Here is an 18,770-nt window from a genome sequence, read left to right as displayed (position 1 = left end):
GGGTGTGGGGGTGAGGAACGATCGACAGAACCATAGAGTACTCCGCCAGCCTCACAGAGGAAGAGAGAGCGGCCTCCAAATGCCCGGGTGCTAGAGGCGGCTGGGCCGGAGGCGGTCGCACAAAAGGAGTCACGGGAGGCGACTCCAGCCGCTGGTCGACCATAGAGGTGAGGCTCCCGCCCGCGCAGGGCCGGGAGGTAAGCGAGCGGCAGCGGGGCGGGAATTAGTAGGGAGTGCGGGTGGAGCAGGCCGGAGGCAAAAGTTTCTCGAGCACCAGGGTGAGGGGTGGGCCTGGGCGGTGGGAGCGCTCGGGATAAGTGCTGGAGGGAGCACGGCGACGAGCGAGGCCCCGGCGCATCACATCAGCCGCCCCGGTGCCTCGGTCGCGTCACTGCCCTAGACCGCGCCCGGTTACCCGCTGCCTCTCCTTAGGACCATAAGCATGACGATGCTCCATCCTAAGCCTTGCAGGTTACAAAACGGCTTTCTCATTTGCTGGCACTTGTGATTCCCGCTCCCGCCCAACGATGTGGACGCTGTCTGTCATCGCCTCCACTTTACAGATAGAAAAGCTGAGGCCCCGAGAAACGAGGGGACTGTATCTGTCCAAGGCCACGCGGTGAGTCAGAGCCCACAGGAAAGTGGAAACCGGGTGCCTTGGTCCCCAGGCTGGATCTCATCCTTTTCCCAGGCCTTCTCTCTGCCTTAATTTGTCCTTTCTCTTTCTCAGTACCCGTGCCCCGAGGATAAGTTCATTTCTTCTCTTGTGCCCACTTATGTCCCACCTCACTCCGCCTTCCAGCGGCTCAATCTAGACGACACCGCGTCCTCGTTGGCTCCCCCCTAAGGCAAGTATACTGCCCGAGCTGGAAGACTCCCGAGAGCAGCGATGATAAGTGGAGGCTGTGGTTTCCAGAGAATCCTCTGAGGGCGGAAGTGCCCTGCCCTGCCACCTTCCGAATTTCCGTGATCTGAGGCTTTGAGTTGCCGAATTCTCAGCTGCAACCTGATTTCCTAACCCTAGGCCATTACTCGACCTCCATGACTCAATTTCATGAAATGATTACTGTCATTCTTATTAATTCCTAGTTATTTAGCTTAGACTAATTTTAGCCGTGTATAACAAGATATGCAATTTACTTGATATTCATCTCTCAGTTGTGTTCCAGTGTTCAATGTGAGGCCATAGTCAATTTGTTAGAAATTTCTCCAGGTGTGTTAACTTGTAAGGCATCACTGATTTGATATCTTAGTAGAAGACTAAATTTGCTTTGATGCATTTCTGTGTCTGGAGTTCTTCACTAGAATTCCCTTATTTGTCTGACTTGCATAGACTGTTGTGGTTCAGTGAAGTGATAACATCAATAAACTGCACTCAGAAAGCTCCAAGTCTAGGGAGGGAGACTGATAGGTAAATGACAGTGCAGTGTGACACAGTTTCTGACAGAGCTATGTACAATGTGCCATTAGGACCTCAGAGAGAGAAACTTAGATGAAAGGTGTCCGGAAGCCATCCTAGTGGAAGTGACATTTGTGCAGATTCTTAAAGGATAGTTAGGAGTTGGTTAGCCAGACAAGAGAGATGGCAAAGGGGAGAAGGCCCATCAAGCCGAGAGAGGGATGTGTAAGGTTATGGAAGCAGAAGAGAATGTGGTGAGTCTGGGGAATGGCAAATCAATGACAAGTTGAATCATCAGTTCAGAGATCTTTTGCGGAGAGAGGTGGAAGATGAATCTGGAGAGGTCAGCAGGGGCCAGATCATGAAGGAAGTGCTTTGAGCTGAGGAATAGTGAGATCATAAAATGTTAAGAGGGGAGGGGACCTCTGAGATCCCTTGGTCCCACCCAATTTTATTGCAGGTAAGAGAACTGAGACCCAGATTGCTTAGTAATTTGACCAACATCACTTAGCTCCAAGAAACAGTCTTTAATATATTGGCTACAACTTCTTGTCTCTTTCCTATATTGATCCCTATTAACATGTTTATGCTTTTTGTTCTAAACATTGTCATAAAAAGAAAATTTCTAGGTTAACTACGTATGGCATGCTGCCATGCAAGGAAATGCCTAATTGGGCAGGCACTGGGCTGTGCACCCACACCAAGTGGGAAGAAAGTGAGAGATCTAATTATATGTTGTTTGGTTTTTCTTCTGGTTGGATTATCAGCACGTAAGAGGACATAGCACACAAGTTGGTGGTGATGACAGACCCTGTGTTGGACTCAGAGCCAGCCAACAGCACTGGGGAGATGGATGGACTGTGCCCTGAGCTATTGCTGATCCCCCGACCTCTCTCTAACCGTGGACTCCTAGAGCCTGTCCAGAGCCCCTGTCCTTCTGGGAGCCCTCCACCTTTGCCTGCTGACCCAGGCTGCCTGCTGGTAGAAACCACAGCAACTGAAGAGGACACAGAGAACATGGAGATCATTGTGGAAGCAGTAGCTGGAAACCTGTCCCCAGGTGCTCCTGGAGAGACCCCAGGTATCAACACAGTTGCTAGCAGGCCAGTGAGACAAGCAACCCTGAGTTTTTGTCTGTGCTGTGTTTGATCGTTGTATATAAATATGATGAAGACACAAGGTAGCATCCTATTTTTATACTTAGAGATGTTGTAATTTGATTTGCAGTTGGTGAATGTTGATTGAAGTCTGGCGAGGTGGTGCACAACTTGTACCAAGCTCTTGGCAGTCTATCCCTGCGAGGGCTTCACGTCTGCTAGGCGGTAATCCAGAAGGGAAGACCTTTCTGACACCTCTGCCCAGTCCTTACTCCTATAGTCCTCAAGGATTCTCTTCTCCATGTTGACCCTCCCACCCAGGAACTGCAGCCAGGGATTAGGCAAAAGGCCCAGCCTCTCTGCACCACCCAGGGCTTGGCAGGGCTTCCTAGCAGTACTTCCCTGCTCTAGTTTCTTGCGGATAACATACTTACATCACCCAAGGCATGCCGTTAAGAGTGGGAGTTGAATAATTTATATTTACGTTAGAAGAAAGAGTCCTCCCTTTAATCTTCCCACATCTCAACTTCTTATTTTTAGGTAACTTCCCTGTTTTGTAACTGTCGTCTTCCAGCTACAGTTGTACCATTTTTCCTTGGTAGTGTACAAAGAATACTGGGAAAGATTAGCTAGTTTGATTGTATAATATTTCTAAACTTTGATGTGGTGAAAGAAATAATAAATAAATTAAAAAGGAACCTGGAAAAACATTTGCAATATATAAAACATTTGCAATATATAAGAAAGAGTTAATATCTTTAAAATTCAAAGAGCTCCACAATAAGAAAAAGAAACAGTATTTTTTTAGAAAGGGAGAAAAGAAATCTATGTGCAATTTACTAAAGAAGAAATGAAAATAGTTAATAACCATAAGTATATTCAATCTCACTAACACACAAATTCCAGTTTAACTATAAGATGCCATTACTGTTTCTCAATTTTGGCAGAAATTAAGCAATTTTTATAAAACTAGTGTTGGTGAGGCTATGGGGGAAACAGACACTATCTTATAGTTTATAGAGTATAAATTAGCATAAGTTTTTGAAAGTCAATTTATCCATGAAACAAATTTTAAAAGACATGTACTCTGACCTAGTAGTTCCACTTCTAGGGATCTGTCCTATAGAAAGAGTCACACACATGCACAAGGATGCAGGAATAAGGATGTGTAGGGCAGCTTTATTTGTAATGGTTGGAAACAACCCAGATATCTATCAGTAAGAGCAAAATTTCATTTTGATTTACCCGTGCCCTGAAGTACCATGAACTGGACCAAAAAAATTAGGTAGATCTAAATGTCCTACTCATAGATAAAAATATCCTTGATATATAGCAAGTGAAAATAATTTTTTAAAATGCAAATATCCGGGGCTTCCCTGGTAGCACAGTGGTTAAGAATCCGCCTGCCATTGCAGGGGACACAGGTTCGAGCCCTGATCTGGGAAGATCCCATGTGCTGCGGAGCAACTAAGCCCGTGTGCCACAACTACTGAGCCTGCGCTCTAGAGTCCGAGAGCCCCAACTACTGAAGCCAGTGCACCTAGAACCCATGCTCTGCAACAAGAGAAGCCACTGCAATAAGAAGCCTGCTCGCCGCAACTAGAGAAAGCCCACGCACAGCAACGAAGACCCAAAGCCAAAAATAAATAAGTAAATAAACTTTAAAAGAAAGCAAATTGCCAAAAAATGACCCCAAAAGGTCTGAAAGGATATAGACCAAATTATGTGTGTGAGGGTGGGAGGTGGTCATTCTTTATATAGTTCTGTTGTTGCACTGAATTTTTATTTAAACAAAAAAATAATAAAGAGAAAAAGAACCACCAGAATAAATGTAGGACAAACCTGGGCTCCACCATTAACAGGCATGGTGGCCTTAACCTTGCAGCATCCCAGGTCCCTCTTCTCATAGGGCAGTTGGAGGACCAAGCAAAAGTGTTTCCTAAGCCTTTCTTTGTCAAGGTCCTGCCAGTTGCTTAAGAAATGGCAGCAAGTGGAGCAACTAGACCCATGCGCCACAATTCCTGAGCCTGTGCTGTAGAGCCCGCAAGCCACAACTACTGAGGCCCACGCGCCTGGAGCCTGTGTTCCGCAACAAGAGAAGCCACCACAATGAGAAGCCCACATACCGCAACAAAGAGTGGACCCTGCTTGCTGCAACTAGAGAAAGCCCGAGCGCAGCAACGAAGACCCAATGCAGGCAAAAATAAATAAATAAATTGATTTAAAAAATAAAAATTATCAAAAAAAAAAAAGAAATGGCAGCAATTATTATGAATGTGATCTGGCTCATCTCAGAAAGGATGTCCTCCATTTTATGAATTACTGTGCCTTTGAAAATCTCTTCACAGGGTATAAAATAACGCTTTGTCATGTATATTGCAGATATTTTCCTCAGATTGTCATTTTCTTCTTTTGGAAGTTTCTAATTTTTTATTTGGGCAAAACATATCGCCTTTTCTTAATGCTTTCTGGATTTGGTTAATACGTGTTACATTCACTTCACAAATATTTATGAAGTACCTACTTTGTGCCAAGTATTGTGCAAGATACTGGGAATCCAAACACACGTGCAAGATAGACAATCTTTGACCTTAGGGGGCTTTGAAAATCAGACTTAAGGTGTAGAATCAGACTTAAGTCCATCTCCATTCCATGAATGTTAAAAAATTCACCTACATTTTCTACTGGTAACTAACTCCTCTGAGTCTTATTCTGTCTGATTCTGTGCCTTTCTCTGTCGGTCCTCTGCCTGCAGGTGTCCTGGTAAAGGTCGTGGAGGTGTACTTCTGTGAGCGCTGTGAGCAGAGCTTCGCAGAGCCCACTCTGCTGTCCCTGCACCAGTGCACCGAGACCGTTATACAGCCTGTGCAGGGCCTTGCTAGCCCCCCCTGCTCTGTAGAGCTGCCCCCCAGCAACCTCACTCTCCCTGGCCCTCTGCAGGGCCAGAGCCCACCAGATAGCCCCCTGCCATGCCCTGTGTGTAGACAGGAGTTTGCCCAGCCCCAGGCCCTGAAGAGCCACTTCAAGATTCACCGGGGCACTCCAGATGCCTTCTCCTGCCCAGAGTCTGGCTGTGTGTTCTCTGCTCAAGATCGCAAGGGTCTACAGCACCACCTGAGGCAGACCCACAGAGCGCTTCCCGTGCCCTGTTCTTTCCGGGGCTGCCCCCTGCTCTTCGGGAGCCAGCAGGGCATGGAGCTGCACCGGCAGGGCCATTACCCTTTCCACTGCAACCACTGCAGCTTCGTGGGCTCCAACATCAAACTCTTCCGGCAGCATCAGCGGAGTCATGGGGCCGGGACACAGGGAGAACTGTCTGCTGTTCAGGGTCTTCCATCGCAGGAGCTGCTGCCAGGTATGAGGCCAAGGACCCAGCAGTATCCTGCCTGGATTGCAGCTGCAATTGGTCTGTAGCAGAGGCAGTTGTTACTAATGCCATGAATGTAAGCCTGAATTGAAGAGAATCCGGGGTAGTGGCTCAGGAGGACGGGATTATCAGCTGACGTGGGAAGGCATCTAGACACCCCGGACCAGGCAGAAAATATGGGACAAAGAGGAAGTCTTTGTCCATGACAATGAATGAAGTTTGGCTTAAGCTACACTGTGGCCTTGAAGTTACTTAACCAATGTCTCTTCTGATCCATTTCAGAACTTTCTGAGGGCAGAAGCTAAACTGCCCATCAGTGGCTGTAGCCATTGGTAGAATGCCTGTAGACTCCCTGTTAGAGCAAGTGGTATTGGGCAGGAGAAGCTGGGGTTATTTTAAAAAGAAACCCTCACGGGAGGTGGTGCTTCAATGATTCTTATTCCTCTTGGTCTCAAAAAGAGTGTGGGGTGAGCAGAGGAGCAGGAAGAAATAGAGAAGCCAGGCCAGGAGAGGCCAGGGTTCTGATGAGAGAATTTGGCTCGCTAAGACTGATTTGTGCTCTGGTACAAAGAGAAGATTCCTCTTTCCTGGGAAAAAGTCATACATCTTTGCCTTACTGAGGCAGCTGCCTCTAACTGAGGGAGAGAAGGAATGGATTTGAGAGCACAGGATGTGATCCTGCATTGCTGAGTTGGGTTTCTCAGTAGAAGTTTAGAGGTCAGGGATGTTCGCCCACATTGAGCCACCAGCCGTTAACCCTGGGGACCTGAGCCAGGGAAGTACAGTCTAGTCCGCCCATTCTCTACCTCTCTGCCCCCTCCCCCCACCGAAGTGACCTCAAAGATCTTGCCTTCAAGGGGTCCGAGGTTGGTGTTATCTGAGGTTTGATTTACTTCAGACTGGAGCATCACTGACAGCTTAGCTCCTGGTCTTCCTATCCCTGTCTTGTGTGGGAGTAAATTAATATACTTAGAACCCCGGATTCCCTTATGCTAAATGGTGGGAGGTGAGAAGTACAGGCACTCAGCCCTGCATTGGCTCCTCTAGTCATCAAGCTCTTTGCATCTTCAGCTCTCAGAGTGTCCCCAGGAGAGGGAGAGCCTTCCGAGGAAGTAGGAGCACCCTTGCCTGGGCAGGAGTCAGCTGAAGAGGAGGACATAGAGGAAGAAGAGGACAGTGGCAGCCAGAACTGCCAGAAAGCCCTGGAGAAAGGCCAGGGGGCTCAGCGGTTGGAGGGTAATGATGTGATGGGGCTTGAACCTCTTGGTGGTGGGGAGGAACGGACAGTGGGGAGCGTGGTATTGAGGCTCTGGGATTTGGTTTCCTGAGTTTGAGTTCAGATCCTTCCGTTCCTAACATTCCACTTTGACATGTCTAGTGGGAAAGTGATAAATGGGCACAGACCCTGGTGACACAGGGTAAGAGTAAATAGAGTTTGCTCTCGGGGCTGGTTTTCCCCAGGCAGAAAGCTCTTTTGTGAGGAGGGGGAGGGTGATATTCATATTATGAAGATGCCAGGGGTTTTTGACTGGCAGCCTGTCTTGTCTGACATTGAGCCCCCTAAGGTTGTTTTTCTGAATCCTTGCTTCCCAGTTTACCATCTGAGGAGAGCAGCATTTGAAACCCATCCCACAGGGAGCATACTTACCCATCAGGTGACCAGGAAGGATCTGATTATATTTATTATCAGCTCTCTATGCCCCCAGGGTTCAGAAGTAGGAGTACTTTACCTTCTCTTCCCTCTGCTCACTCCCTGTGGGGTTCTTTTCCTTCCAACCAACCCTACTGATTCTTCCGCCTGCCCTCCGGGTCAAGGACAGGAAGAACAAGAATGCTCAGTCAAGATTCTTCTTTTGAGCCTTTCTAGATAAAAGCTCAAGAATAGTGGGTGGCGGGGTGAAGCACTTCTTAAAGGTCACAGCAAGGGCAGAGAAGTTCTTGTGATTTTGTTTCTCTAAATACTTGAATGACTTCTCTCTTCTTCGAGGCTACAAAGTTTGAGATGCTATTGTTTGGTTTCTTAGAAAGGAACAAGGCCATGCATGCATGCATAATTTGTCTGGGCAAATTGTGGTTCTCCCATTAACTGGCCAGCCCCTGACCTATCGAAGAATCTCACTCTTAACCCTCCCTGCCTTTCCCTCTCCCAGGAGCTGTGGCTTCTGGCACCGAGTCCCTCTTCAAGACCCACATGTGTCCAGAATGCAAGCGCTGCTTCAAGAAGCGGACCCATCTGGTGGAGCACCTACACCTCCACTTCCCAGACCCCAGTCTCCAGTGCCCCAACTGCCAAAAGTTCTTCACCAGTAAGAGCAAGCTCAAGACCCACCTGCTGCGGGAGCTGGGCCAAAAGGCCCACCGCTGCCCACTGTGCCACTACAGTGCAGTGGAGAGGAATGCCCTCAACCGCCACATGGCCAGCATGCATGAGGATATTTCCAACTTCTACTCAGATACCTATGCCTGTCCTGTCTGCCGGGAGGAGTTCCGCCTCAGCCAGGCCCTTAAGGAGCACCTCAAGAGCCACACCGCAGCAGCTGCGGCCGAGCCGCTGCCCCTTCGCTGCTTTCAGGAGGGCTGTAGCTACACGGCACCCGACCGCAAGGCCTTCGTAAAGCATCTGAAGGAGACCCACGGTGTGCGGGCCGTGGAGTGCCGCCATCACTCGTGTCCCGTGCTCTTCGCCACAGCAGAAGCCATGGAGGCCCACCACAAAAGCCACTATGCCTTCCACTGCCCCCACTGTGACTTCGCCTGCTCCAACAAGCACCTGTTCCGTAAACATAAGAAGCAGGGCCACCCTGGCAGTGAAGAGCTGCGCTGCACCTTCTGCCCCTTTGCCACCTTCAACCCAGTGGCCTACCAGGACCACGTGGGCAAGATGCATGCTCACGAGAAGATCCATCAGTGCCCTGAGTGCAGCTTTGCTACTGCCCACAAGAGGGTGCTTATCCGCCACATGCTGCTGCATACTGGTGAGATGGCTCCACCCTTCCCACCGTGTAATAGTGGTGATGATGGCAAACGGGAGCGTTTGCTGTGTGCCAGACACCTGGAGGGCTTTGCGTACATTGCGTAGGACTCATCTGACCTAGTGTTCCTAGAGATAAATCTAGTATTTGCAGTTTACAAATAAGCCTTGAGTGTCACTCAGCAAGTAAAGTGGTCGGGCTAGGATTTGCGGCAGGTGGGATCTTTTTAGTTGAGGCATATGAGATCTTTTAGTTGCGGGATGCGGGATCTAGTTCCCGACCAGGGATCGAATCCAGGCCCCCTGCAGGGAGTGCAGAGTCTTTACTGGACCACCAGGGAAGTCCCGTGCCTCACCTTTATAGCCCTGTCGGGTTCTGCCCACCCCTAATCGGGCATGGGTGGGTCAACACCCAGCCTGTTAAAGCAAAGAAACCCAGACCAGGACAGATACCTTCCTTTGCAGTTCAAGTTTTGTGATGTGCTGTGAGAGATAGTAGGTGAGGGAACTGAGCCATCCATATATATTATAGCCTTGAAAGCCATGACACTGAAACATGATCTCGTCTGGTGACCTGAAAGTTGCGGGGTTTTCAACTCAGGCTCTTAATTGGTTACCAGCATTACTGATGCTTTGAGTAAAAACCAAACCAGGCTTCCTGCTATAGCATCTTCCCATTTGTGATCACTATGTAAGCATTGGTGGATTGACAAGACATTAAAAAATCTCATCAAAGATTCTTTAGTTTGGGAGGACAGTTTTTAGGCAGCTTGTGGCAAAGCCATTGTTGTTTCCATTAAACAGTTCATTTCTATACAGGCTTTAGTCACAAAATCTCATTTTTCTGAGGCTTCTTAAAATCTCACATCTATACAGGCATACTTTTTTTTATTTCACTTTATCGTTCTTAGCAGATACTGTGTTGTTTTCTAAATTGAAGGTTTGTGGCAACCCTGCATTGTCAGGTGATAGCATTTTTTAGCAATAAAGTATTTTTTAAATTAAGCTATGTACACTGTTTTGTTAGAATGTTATTGCACACTTAATAGACTACCGTGCAATGTGTGAACATAACTTTTACGTGTACTGGGAAACCAAAAAATTTGTGGGACTCGCTTTCTTGCGATATTTGCTTTATTGTGGTGGTCTGGAACTGAACTCACCATCTCTCTGAGGTATGCTTGTGTAGTGCTTTATAGTTTTTTCATATATATTATCTCATTTAATCCATAATAACGATCTTGTAAGAAAGGCAGGTAAAGGTGAGAAACGCTGAACATTTAAATGGCCTGTTTCAGGATCACACAGCTGGTATCAGAAGCAGAGCCAGAACACCACGTTGCTTGCCTTTCACCATAAGGAGAGGGGCTGAGTGGGTGGGCAGGGGTAACAGGGAATGGTCCTGAAAGAACATGGCCCCAGCCTCACCTGTTAGCGCTAGGTCTCGACCAACGTACAGGGACAGGTCGTCATTGAGCCCTTTAATCTTCATATCAGCCATGTGAGGTCAGTATTTTTGTTGCCCCCTTTTTGGAGACCAGGAAACTTAGACTTAGAGGGGTTAAGTGACCTGCCCGAGGACACACAGTAGTAAACTGGGATTTGAACCACTGCCTAATAGCTCTATGGTTTCTCTGTGCCTCAGCTTCTTCGTCTGTAAAATGGGATAATAAAGGGCTGTTGTGAGGATTCAGTAAGAGAAGGCATTTTTATAAAGTGCTCAGAAAGGTGCCTGGCACGTAGTGAGCACAGTGTAAATGTCGGCTATTAATATATTTATTACTGTGTTGGACTCCGGAGTCAGAGTTGTTAACTACTGTGTTGTATTGCCTAATTTTTTCTCCTCCTCTTCCACAAAACTGGAACGAATTGGGCTAAGTGGAGCAGTTGGCCACTAGTGCCAATAAGCTGTATAACAAATCCAGAATGGACTTTGAAGCTACTTTTAAAAAGCTAGGTCTTCACTTTCCCCCTACCTTCCTTGGCGTCAGGGTGGAAGAGTGGTCATCCCAGAGGGCTGTGAGGCAGCATTGACTTTTGCGAATAGCACCTCAGCTTCCACTCCTGCTGGGCATCAGGGCAGGGCGAGCCTGCTGGGGAGGACGGTCTGTCGCTCCCTCGGTCCGTGTCTGACTTATGTTCTCTCCCCGCTCACCCCCATCCCCACAGGCGAGAAGCCGCACAAGTGTGAGCTGTGTGACTTCACGTGTCGAGACGTGAGCTACCTGTCCAAGCACATGCTGACCCACTCTAACACCAAGGATTACATGTGCACCGAATGCGGCTACGTCACCAAGTGGAAGCACTACCTCAGCGTGCACATGCGGAAACACGCGGGCGACCTCAGGTATGAGCACACGCGTGCCTCCCTCCCTAACCCAATGACCTGGAGCTAAGCTAGCCGCCTCTCAAAGTCAGCTTCTGGCCCCATCTCTCTTCTGGCCCCAGAGAGACTCCTCCGCACGGCCCTCTGCTCCTGTCATCTCGGCTCTGCTGCCTCTAGCTGACCTCTGCCTGTGGCCTAGTGTGCACTGTGTGAGCTCTCTGGGCTCAGGGAAGGGGGTGTAGACCCAGAGTAGAGGCCCAGAGACTAAGGTGTCATTTGAGTTCTGAGTCCAGTCCTGGTGAAGTAGATGGGCTACGCCTGTGGCTCCAATCCTGGCCACGTCCAAATCCAGGCAAGTTCCCCTCTGACCTGTGGGCACAGCTGGCTAGGGGGTTTCTCCATGGCTTTCACGTCTCCGTGGGGGAGTGGGATCTAGGCACAGAAACCTGCCCCGTGGGGCTGTAGCCATGTCAGCTCCTCAGAAGTCCACAGAGGTTGACTGATTCATGATACCCTCCCTTTAGGAAGCAATGTAGAGTAGCGGGTAGAACACAGGCCCTGAAGCTAGACCGTCTGCCCTTCACTTCCTTTGTAACTCGAGGCAAGTTACTAACTTCTGTACCTTAGTCTCCTCACTAAGACGATTAAATTAGATGATGCATATACAACACTGAGTGTAGAGCTTGGCCCATAGTAGGTATTTATACAGTTTCTGGTAGTTGCTGTGATTAATTTATGATTGTGATTTTTCCCTCCTCACCAGATACCAGTGCAACCAGTGCTCCTATCGCTGCCACCGGGCTGATCAGCTGAGCAGCCACAAGCTGCGGCACCAGGGCAAGTCCCTGATGTGCGAGGTGTGCGCCTTCGCTTGCAAGCGGAAGTACGAGCTGCAGAAGCACATGGCTTCCCAGCACCACCCCGGCACGGCCGCCCCACTCTACCCCTGCCGCTATTGCAGCTACCAGAGCCGCCACAAGCAGGCCCTGCTGAGCCATGAGAACTGCAAGCACACCCGCCTCCGAGAGTTCCACTGTGCCCTCTGCGACTATCGCACCTTCAGCAACACCGCCCTCTTCTTCCACAAGCGCAAAGCCCACGGCTACGTGCCCGGGGACCAGGTCTGGCAGCTTCGCCATGCCAGCCAGGAGCCAGAGGGAGCCGGGCAGTGCCCAACACCCCCACCAGACTCAGAGCCCTCAAGTCAGCTGTCTGCCCAGCCTGAGGGGCCGGACCATGACCCAGGGACGGTGGTAGACCCCAGCTTGGATCAGGCCCCGCCAGAGACCAGTGAGGAGGACAGTGCTGGGAAACAGGACGGCGGTGAGGTTCCCCAGGGGCATGACCTAGTTGGCAGCCCCAGTCCGGCGGAGGTAGATGAGGGAGGCTGCACGCTACACCTAGAGGCCCTGGGAGTGGAGCTGGAGCCTGTGGCCAACCCGCCCCTTGAGGAGATCACCGAAACAGCTCCTGTGGAGTTCAGGGCCCTGGATCCCTCAGGGCCTCTGAGACTGGAAGGGCCAGATGGAACTTTGACAGAGCTGTCTACCTTTGAAGGTGCTGGAGCTTCCGGCTTGGGTGCTGAAGAGTCCATTCTGGAAAAGCCGGTCTCTGAGCCCCCTATAAATCCCCCTTCCTCAGAGGAGCCCCCTAACAGCTGGGTGGGAACCTTCAAGGCAAATCCACCCACTGAGACAGCACCCCTGCCCCAGTTCCCTGAATCAGAGTCATTACTCAAGGCCCTAAGGAGGCAGGACAAAGAACAGGCAGAGGCGCTGGTGCTGGAGGGGCGGGTTCAGATGGTAGTGATACAGGGAGAGGGGCGGGCTTTCCGCTGCCCACACTGCCCTTTCATCACCCGCCGGGAGAAGGCCCTGAGTCTGCACTCCAGGACTGGGTGCCAGGGCCACCGAGAGCCCCTCCTCTGCCCTGAGTGTGGAACCAGCTTCAAGCAACAGCGTGGCCTCAGCACCCATCTGCTGAAGAAGTGCCCTGTCCTCCTCAGAAAGAACAAGGGCTTGCCCAGACCAGATCCACCCATCCCTCTGCATCCTCGGCCCCCGGGCGCACCGGCCTCAGAGGATGCAGCAGGTGGGAAGCCCCCACCTGCACCATTAGAAGTAGAGATCATGCTCCCAAAAGATGCTCCTTCCAAGCTTCCTGGGGAGCCAGAAAACATAGAGGAGCCTGTTGCCACACTCTCCGGCTCCACAGTCCCTCCTGCAGAAGACTCCTCGCCCACAGAGGCCCCTGAGAAGTTCCACTTTGAGCAGGGCAAGTTTCACTGCAACTCATGCATGTTCCTTTGCTCTCGGCTTTCCTCCATTACCTCTCACGTGGCTGAAGGCTGCCGGGGCGGACGTGGCGGGGGAGGAAAGCGAGGCGCCTCCCAGACCCAGCCTGTTGTGTCCCTGCTGAGCATCAGGGACTCTGCTCCCCTGAGCAGTGGGAGTGCAGAGCGCAGCCCTGGTGATGGGAATGCAGCTCTGGTTCCAAAGCAGAAGGGGGCTCGCTTCTCCTGCCCCACGTGTCCCTTCAGCTGCCAGCAGGAGCGGGCCCTGAGGACTCACCAGGCCCGGGGCTGCCCCCTTGAGCAGTCTGGAGAGCTGCGCTGTGGCCTCTGCCCATTCACCGCTCCTGCTGCTGCTGCCCTGAGGCTCCACCAGAAGCGGAGGCACCCTGCCGCAGCCCATGGCCCCCGGCCCCCTCTTCAGTGTGGGGACTGCGGCTTCACCTGTAAACAGAGCCGGTGCCTACAGCAGCACCGGCGGCTGAAGCATGAGGGGGTGAAGCCACATCAGTGCCCTTTCTGTGACTTTTCCACCACCAGACGGTACCGGTTAGAGGCTCACCAGTCCCGACACACAGGTGTTGGCCGCATCCCCTGCAGCTCCTGTCCCCAGACATTTGGTACCAACTCAAAACTGCGCTTGCACCGGTTGAGGGTACACGACAAAACACCCACCCACTTCTGTCCACTCTGTGACTATAGTGGCTACCTTCGCCATGACATCACTCGCCACGTTAACAGTTGCCACCAGGGCACCCCAGCCTTTGCCTGCCCCCAGTGTGAGGCCCAGTTCAGCTCCGAGACAGCACTCAAACAGCATGCTCTGCGCCGGCATCCCGAGCCTACGCCCCCTGTCCCTGGCTCTCCCACGGAGGCCACTGAGGGCCCCCTGCACTGCTCCCGCTGTGGGCTACTGTGCCCCAGCCCTGCCAGCCTGCGAGGGCACACCCGGAAACAGCACCCACGGCTCGAATGTGGGGCCTGTCAGGAGGCCTTCCCCAGCCGGCCGGCATTGGACGAGCACCGAAGGCAGCAGCATTTCAGCCACCGCTGCCAGCTCTGTGACTTTGCTGCCCGGGAACGGGTGGGCCTGGTGAAGCACTACTTGGAACAGCACGAGGAGACTTCAGCAGCGGCATCCTCAGCTGGGGATGCTGGCCAGCCCCCTCTGCGCTGCCCTTTTTGTGACTTTGCGTGCCGCCATCAGCTGGTGCTAGATCACCACGTGAAAGGGCACGGGGGCACCCGGCTCTACAAGTGCACTGACTGTGCTTACAGCACCAAGAACCGGCAAAAGATCACCTGGCACAGCCGCGTCCACACTGGGGAAAAGCCCTACCACTGTCATCTCTGTCCCTATGCCTGTGCTGACCCCTCTCGCCTCAAGGTAAGGTCAGGGGCTAGGGGGTCTGGGAATGGAAGGAATGCAGGTTGCGGAGTTAAACTACCTGGGTTCTTTAATCCTGACTCTTCTGAAAATTAGCTCTGTGACTTTGGTCAAGTCCCTTAACTTCTCCAAACCTCAGATTCCTCATCTGTGAAGAGGGGATAATACTTCATAGGGTTGCTACAGAGGTAAAATTCCATAATACATGCTTGGCATGTGATAAAGGCGTGTAATAGGTTGTAGATAACCTAGATAACAGCTGACGTTTACTGAGTACTTACACTGTGTGGGACACTAATTTTAACCCTTTCAAAAATATGAGATATACTTTTACTGTTTCCCATTTTCCAGATTAATAAACTGAGAATTAGGGGTAAGGTTGCCCAAAGACACAGCTGATAAGCGGCAGAGGTGAGATAGGGCAGACCTGGGGTCGGCCGAATGGGTTCGGGTTGCGTCAGAGTGACTGGCCTTGGAGACCTGATTGGCAGTGGGGGAGAATGGGTAGGATTGGTGCAGGGAACAGGATTATCTGCCAACAGTTTCTCTGCCTGCTTGCTCTATTTCCACATCCAGTGAGTACCAAAGGGTACACATTTTCTGGGTGTGCTCTTTGCTCTTCCCTCCTCCAGTACCATATGCGGATTCACAAGGAGGAGCGGAAGTATCTGTGCCCTGACTGTGGCTACAAGTGCAAGTGGGTCAACCAGCTCAAGTACCACATGACCAAGCACACAGGTGAGTCTGCATGGTTTTGACAGGCCTGAGGGGTTCCCCTGTGCCCTAGCACACCCAGCCTCCCTGAGGTGGTGTATGTCCTTACTCAGATTTGGGGTGCACAGCTGTTTTCACATCAAGGGTAGTAGGTAGACTGAAAAGCCAGAATAGCTTCCCAACCCACTGAAAGCCTATCAGAATCAGGAGAGAGGTGAACCTGAGAGTCTGGACATGTGTACTTTGCGAAAGCTTCCCGGGGTATTATGGCACAAGGTCACCCACCTCCGGTTGAGGACCTCCAACTCAAACATGAGTGACTGAGCGGGTCTGCCTGGTCCCTACAGAGACAGGATGGAACTATCATGAGTGAGGAGGAGAAAGTAGAGGGTTCAGCTGTTATTTGTTTATTTATTTATTTATTTATTTATTTTGGCTGAGTTGGGTCTTTATTGCTGCGCACAGGCTTCCTCTAGTTGCAGCGAGCAGCGGCTACTCTTCGTTGCGGTGCGAGGGCTTCTCATTGTGGTGGCTTCTCGTCTTGCAGAGCATGGGCTCTAGGCGTGGGCTCAGAAGTTGTGGCTTATGGGCTCCAGAGCGCAGGCTCAGTAGTTGTGGCGCATGGGCTTAGTTGCTCCACGGCATGTGGGATCTTCCCGGACCAGGGCTTGAACCTGTGTCCCCTGCATTGGCAGGGGGATTTTTAACCACTGCGCCACCAGGGAAGTCTCTCACCTGTTTTTGTTTTGTTTTGTTTTGTTTTTTTTAAAGAATGAAAGAATCAGAGGCCCCATACAGTATTATCAAGATGACTGTGGGCTTTTTTTTTTTTAAGAAAATGTTGGAGGTAGGAGTTTATTAATTAATTAATTTATTTTTGCTGTGTTGGGTCTTCATTTCTGTGCAAGGGCTTTCTCTAGTTGTGGCAAGCGGGGGCCACTCTTCATTGCGGTGCGCGGGCCTCTTACTATCGCGGCCTCTCTTGTTGGGGAGCACAGGTTCCAGATGTGCAGGCTCAGTAGTTGTGGCTCACGGGCCTAGTTGCTCTGCGGCATGTGGGATCCACCCAGACCAGGGCTCGAACCCCTGTCCCCTGCATTAGCAGGCAGATTCTCAACCACTGCGCCACCAGGGAAGCCCCCCTCACCTGTTTTAACTTGTCCTTTTTTTTTCTCCTGGGTAAAGTCCATGAACCACAGGTTCTCAGAGAAGGGTTAATGATGGTGTGCCTGTGATTGTTGCATATGCCCCCCCCCCAAGTAAAGGAATTAACCAGATGCATTTCAAGGCCCTCTGCCTCTACCCCTTCTTTTGCCTCTCCCGCTTCCCTCTTAAGCATTTTCTTTTACTTCTTGTGTTGAACAAGGGATCCATTTCAATGGATTCCCAATTCCATGAGTACTCCATGACCAAAAAGGGGTTGGGGTTCCCCGTGTAGAAACCCTGTCATATTTGAGTATTTATTGCTGTCAGTTGGCTACTTAGGGGTCCAGTTAGTTACCGGCATCCATCGAGCACCCACTGTATACAAGGGACTATGTTGGGAATAGGACACACCAATGTCAGACAGGATTGGAACATTCCAAAGACATGGTCCTTAGGTTGCTGCTTGTGTTCCTTATGTCCCAGGATCACAGTGACTCCTCTGGTCCACTGATCCTTGTTCCACCTCCTTCAGTGGTGATGTGTTCCCTGTCCTTGCCCTGTCCTACAGGACTGAAGCCATACCAGTGTCCCGAGTGTGAGTACTGCACGAACAGGGCCGACGCACTGCGCGTGCACCAGGAGACGCGGCACCGGGAAGCACGGGCCTTCATGTGTGAGCAGTGCGGCAAGGCCTTCAAGACACGCTTCCTACTGCGCACCCACCTCCGCAAGCACAGCGAGGCCAAGCCCTACGTGTGCAACGTGTGCCACCGTGCTTTCCGCTGGGCCGCTGGCCTGCGCCATCACGCCCTCACCCACACTGACCGCCACCCTTTCTTCTGCCGTCTCTGCAGCTACAAGGCCAAGCAGAAATTTCAGGTGGTCAAGCATGTGCGCAGGCACCACCCTGACCAGGCTGACCCAAACCAAGGCGTGGGCAAGGACCCCACCACGCCCACGGTGCACCTACATGACGTGCAGTTGGAGGATCCCGGACCCCCTGCTCCTGCTGCTCCCCCCACTGGACCTGAGGGCTGAGGGCCTCCCCCACCTCCCGACAAGAAGAGGGTGTGGGCCCAGGTGTGCAGACTGGACCCAGAGCTAGCCTGAGGAGCTCAGGGCCAGAGGAAAGGCTTGGCTTCAGGGTGTCAGAGAGGCTGGAACCCTCCTGGGACTCTGGCTGTAGTACTTGGAAGTTGATATAAAAGAAAGACCTGGACCACAGATTGACTTCTGTTGAGGCACATTGTGTTTTTAACCCGTGAGTTCCTAATCTCTTCACCATCACTCCACCAGAGTCCCTGGCTATAAGATCGTGGTTTACCCATTTCATCTTCTCTTTCCTTCTTACTACGTCAAGTCCTATTTTCTTTCAGCATCCTCAGAACAGTTGTATCTAACTGCATGTGCTGTTGTGCCCACTGCTCTATAAAGCATGGTTAAATGATTAGTAGCTTATATAGACTCGTCCAAGTCCCTGACCTAACACTGCCAGGCTGTCATCTCAGTCTGCCCTGTCCCCTCTCAGGCCTCTGTCTCTCCTTTGTCTCCTTCCATCTTCACTGAGTGATTGATTCTGAAACGCCCAGGCCTGCCTTCTCTCTGTTCTCAAGCCTGAATCAGCCCTTGCCCTGCTCCCTATTTCTGAGTCCCTTTGTCTACCTGTAGAGGGAGGATTGCCACCCACTAAGCCTCCTCGTGGAAGCAGCTTTAATTCGGCACCATCCTGACTGGCTCAGCTGCTGCACTAGAGTTAAAGCACAAGGATAGGGTGAAAGACAGACAACTGGGAAGGTAAATCTCTAACCCAGGATTCTGTCAGTGCCTCACAGTGACTGTATAATTAATCATCTAAACTGGGACACACTGGGAAAATTGAAGAGGGTACTATTAATAATTATGCTGAGACACCAGACATAAACCCGGACGATTGCAGGCATACTCTTTAGGAGGGCTGGGATCACATAACTCTTTGTCTCCTCGTTTTGCCCTGTCCCTTAGAAGCCATACTTGCAGTAAGTGCAGGGGGGGCCCTGGAAACCCTATTTTTCCACCTTTTCCCTATCCCAAATG

At 51.1% G+C, this 18,770-nt stretch overlaps 1 protein-coding gene across 1 annotated transcript; it reads left to right on the top strand.

Moving 5' to 3' along the window:
* Positions 1 to 121: 121 nt before the first annotated feature.
* On the top strand, positions 122 to 18,077 carry ZNF142 (zinc finger protein 142). Its single transcript, XM_082841818.1, has 11 exons — positions 122 to 197; positions 464 to 619; positions 731 to 848; positions 2,167 to 2,480; positions 5,252 to 5,851; positions 6,935 to 7,099; positions 8,014 to 8,838; positions 11,004 to 11,181; positions 11,924 to 14,837; positions 15,470 to 15,575; positions 17,266 to 18,077. Exons 4-11 carry the CDS (start codon positions 2,201 to 2,203, stop codon positions 17,733 to 17,735), a joined length of 5,538 nt encoding a protein of 1,845 aa, XP_082697944.1. The 5' UTR covers positions 122 to 197; positions 464 to 619; positions 731 to 848; positions 2,167 to 2,200; the 3' UTR covers positions 17,736 to 18,077.
* The last annotated feature ends 693 nt before the right edge of the window (positions 18,078 to 18,770 follow it).

Source organism: Leucopleurus acutus (genome assembly GCF_964270905.1).
Source record: "Leucopleurus acutus genome assembly, chromosome: 6".
In the NCBI taxonomy this organism is placed as follows: domain Eukaryota; kingdom Metazoa; phylum Chordata; class Mammalia; order Artiodactyla; family Delphinidae; genus Leucopleurus; species Leucopleurus acutus.
This window is presented reverse-complemented; position numbering and strand designations above follow the sequence as displayed.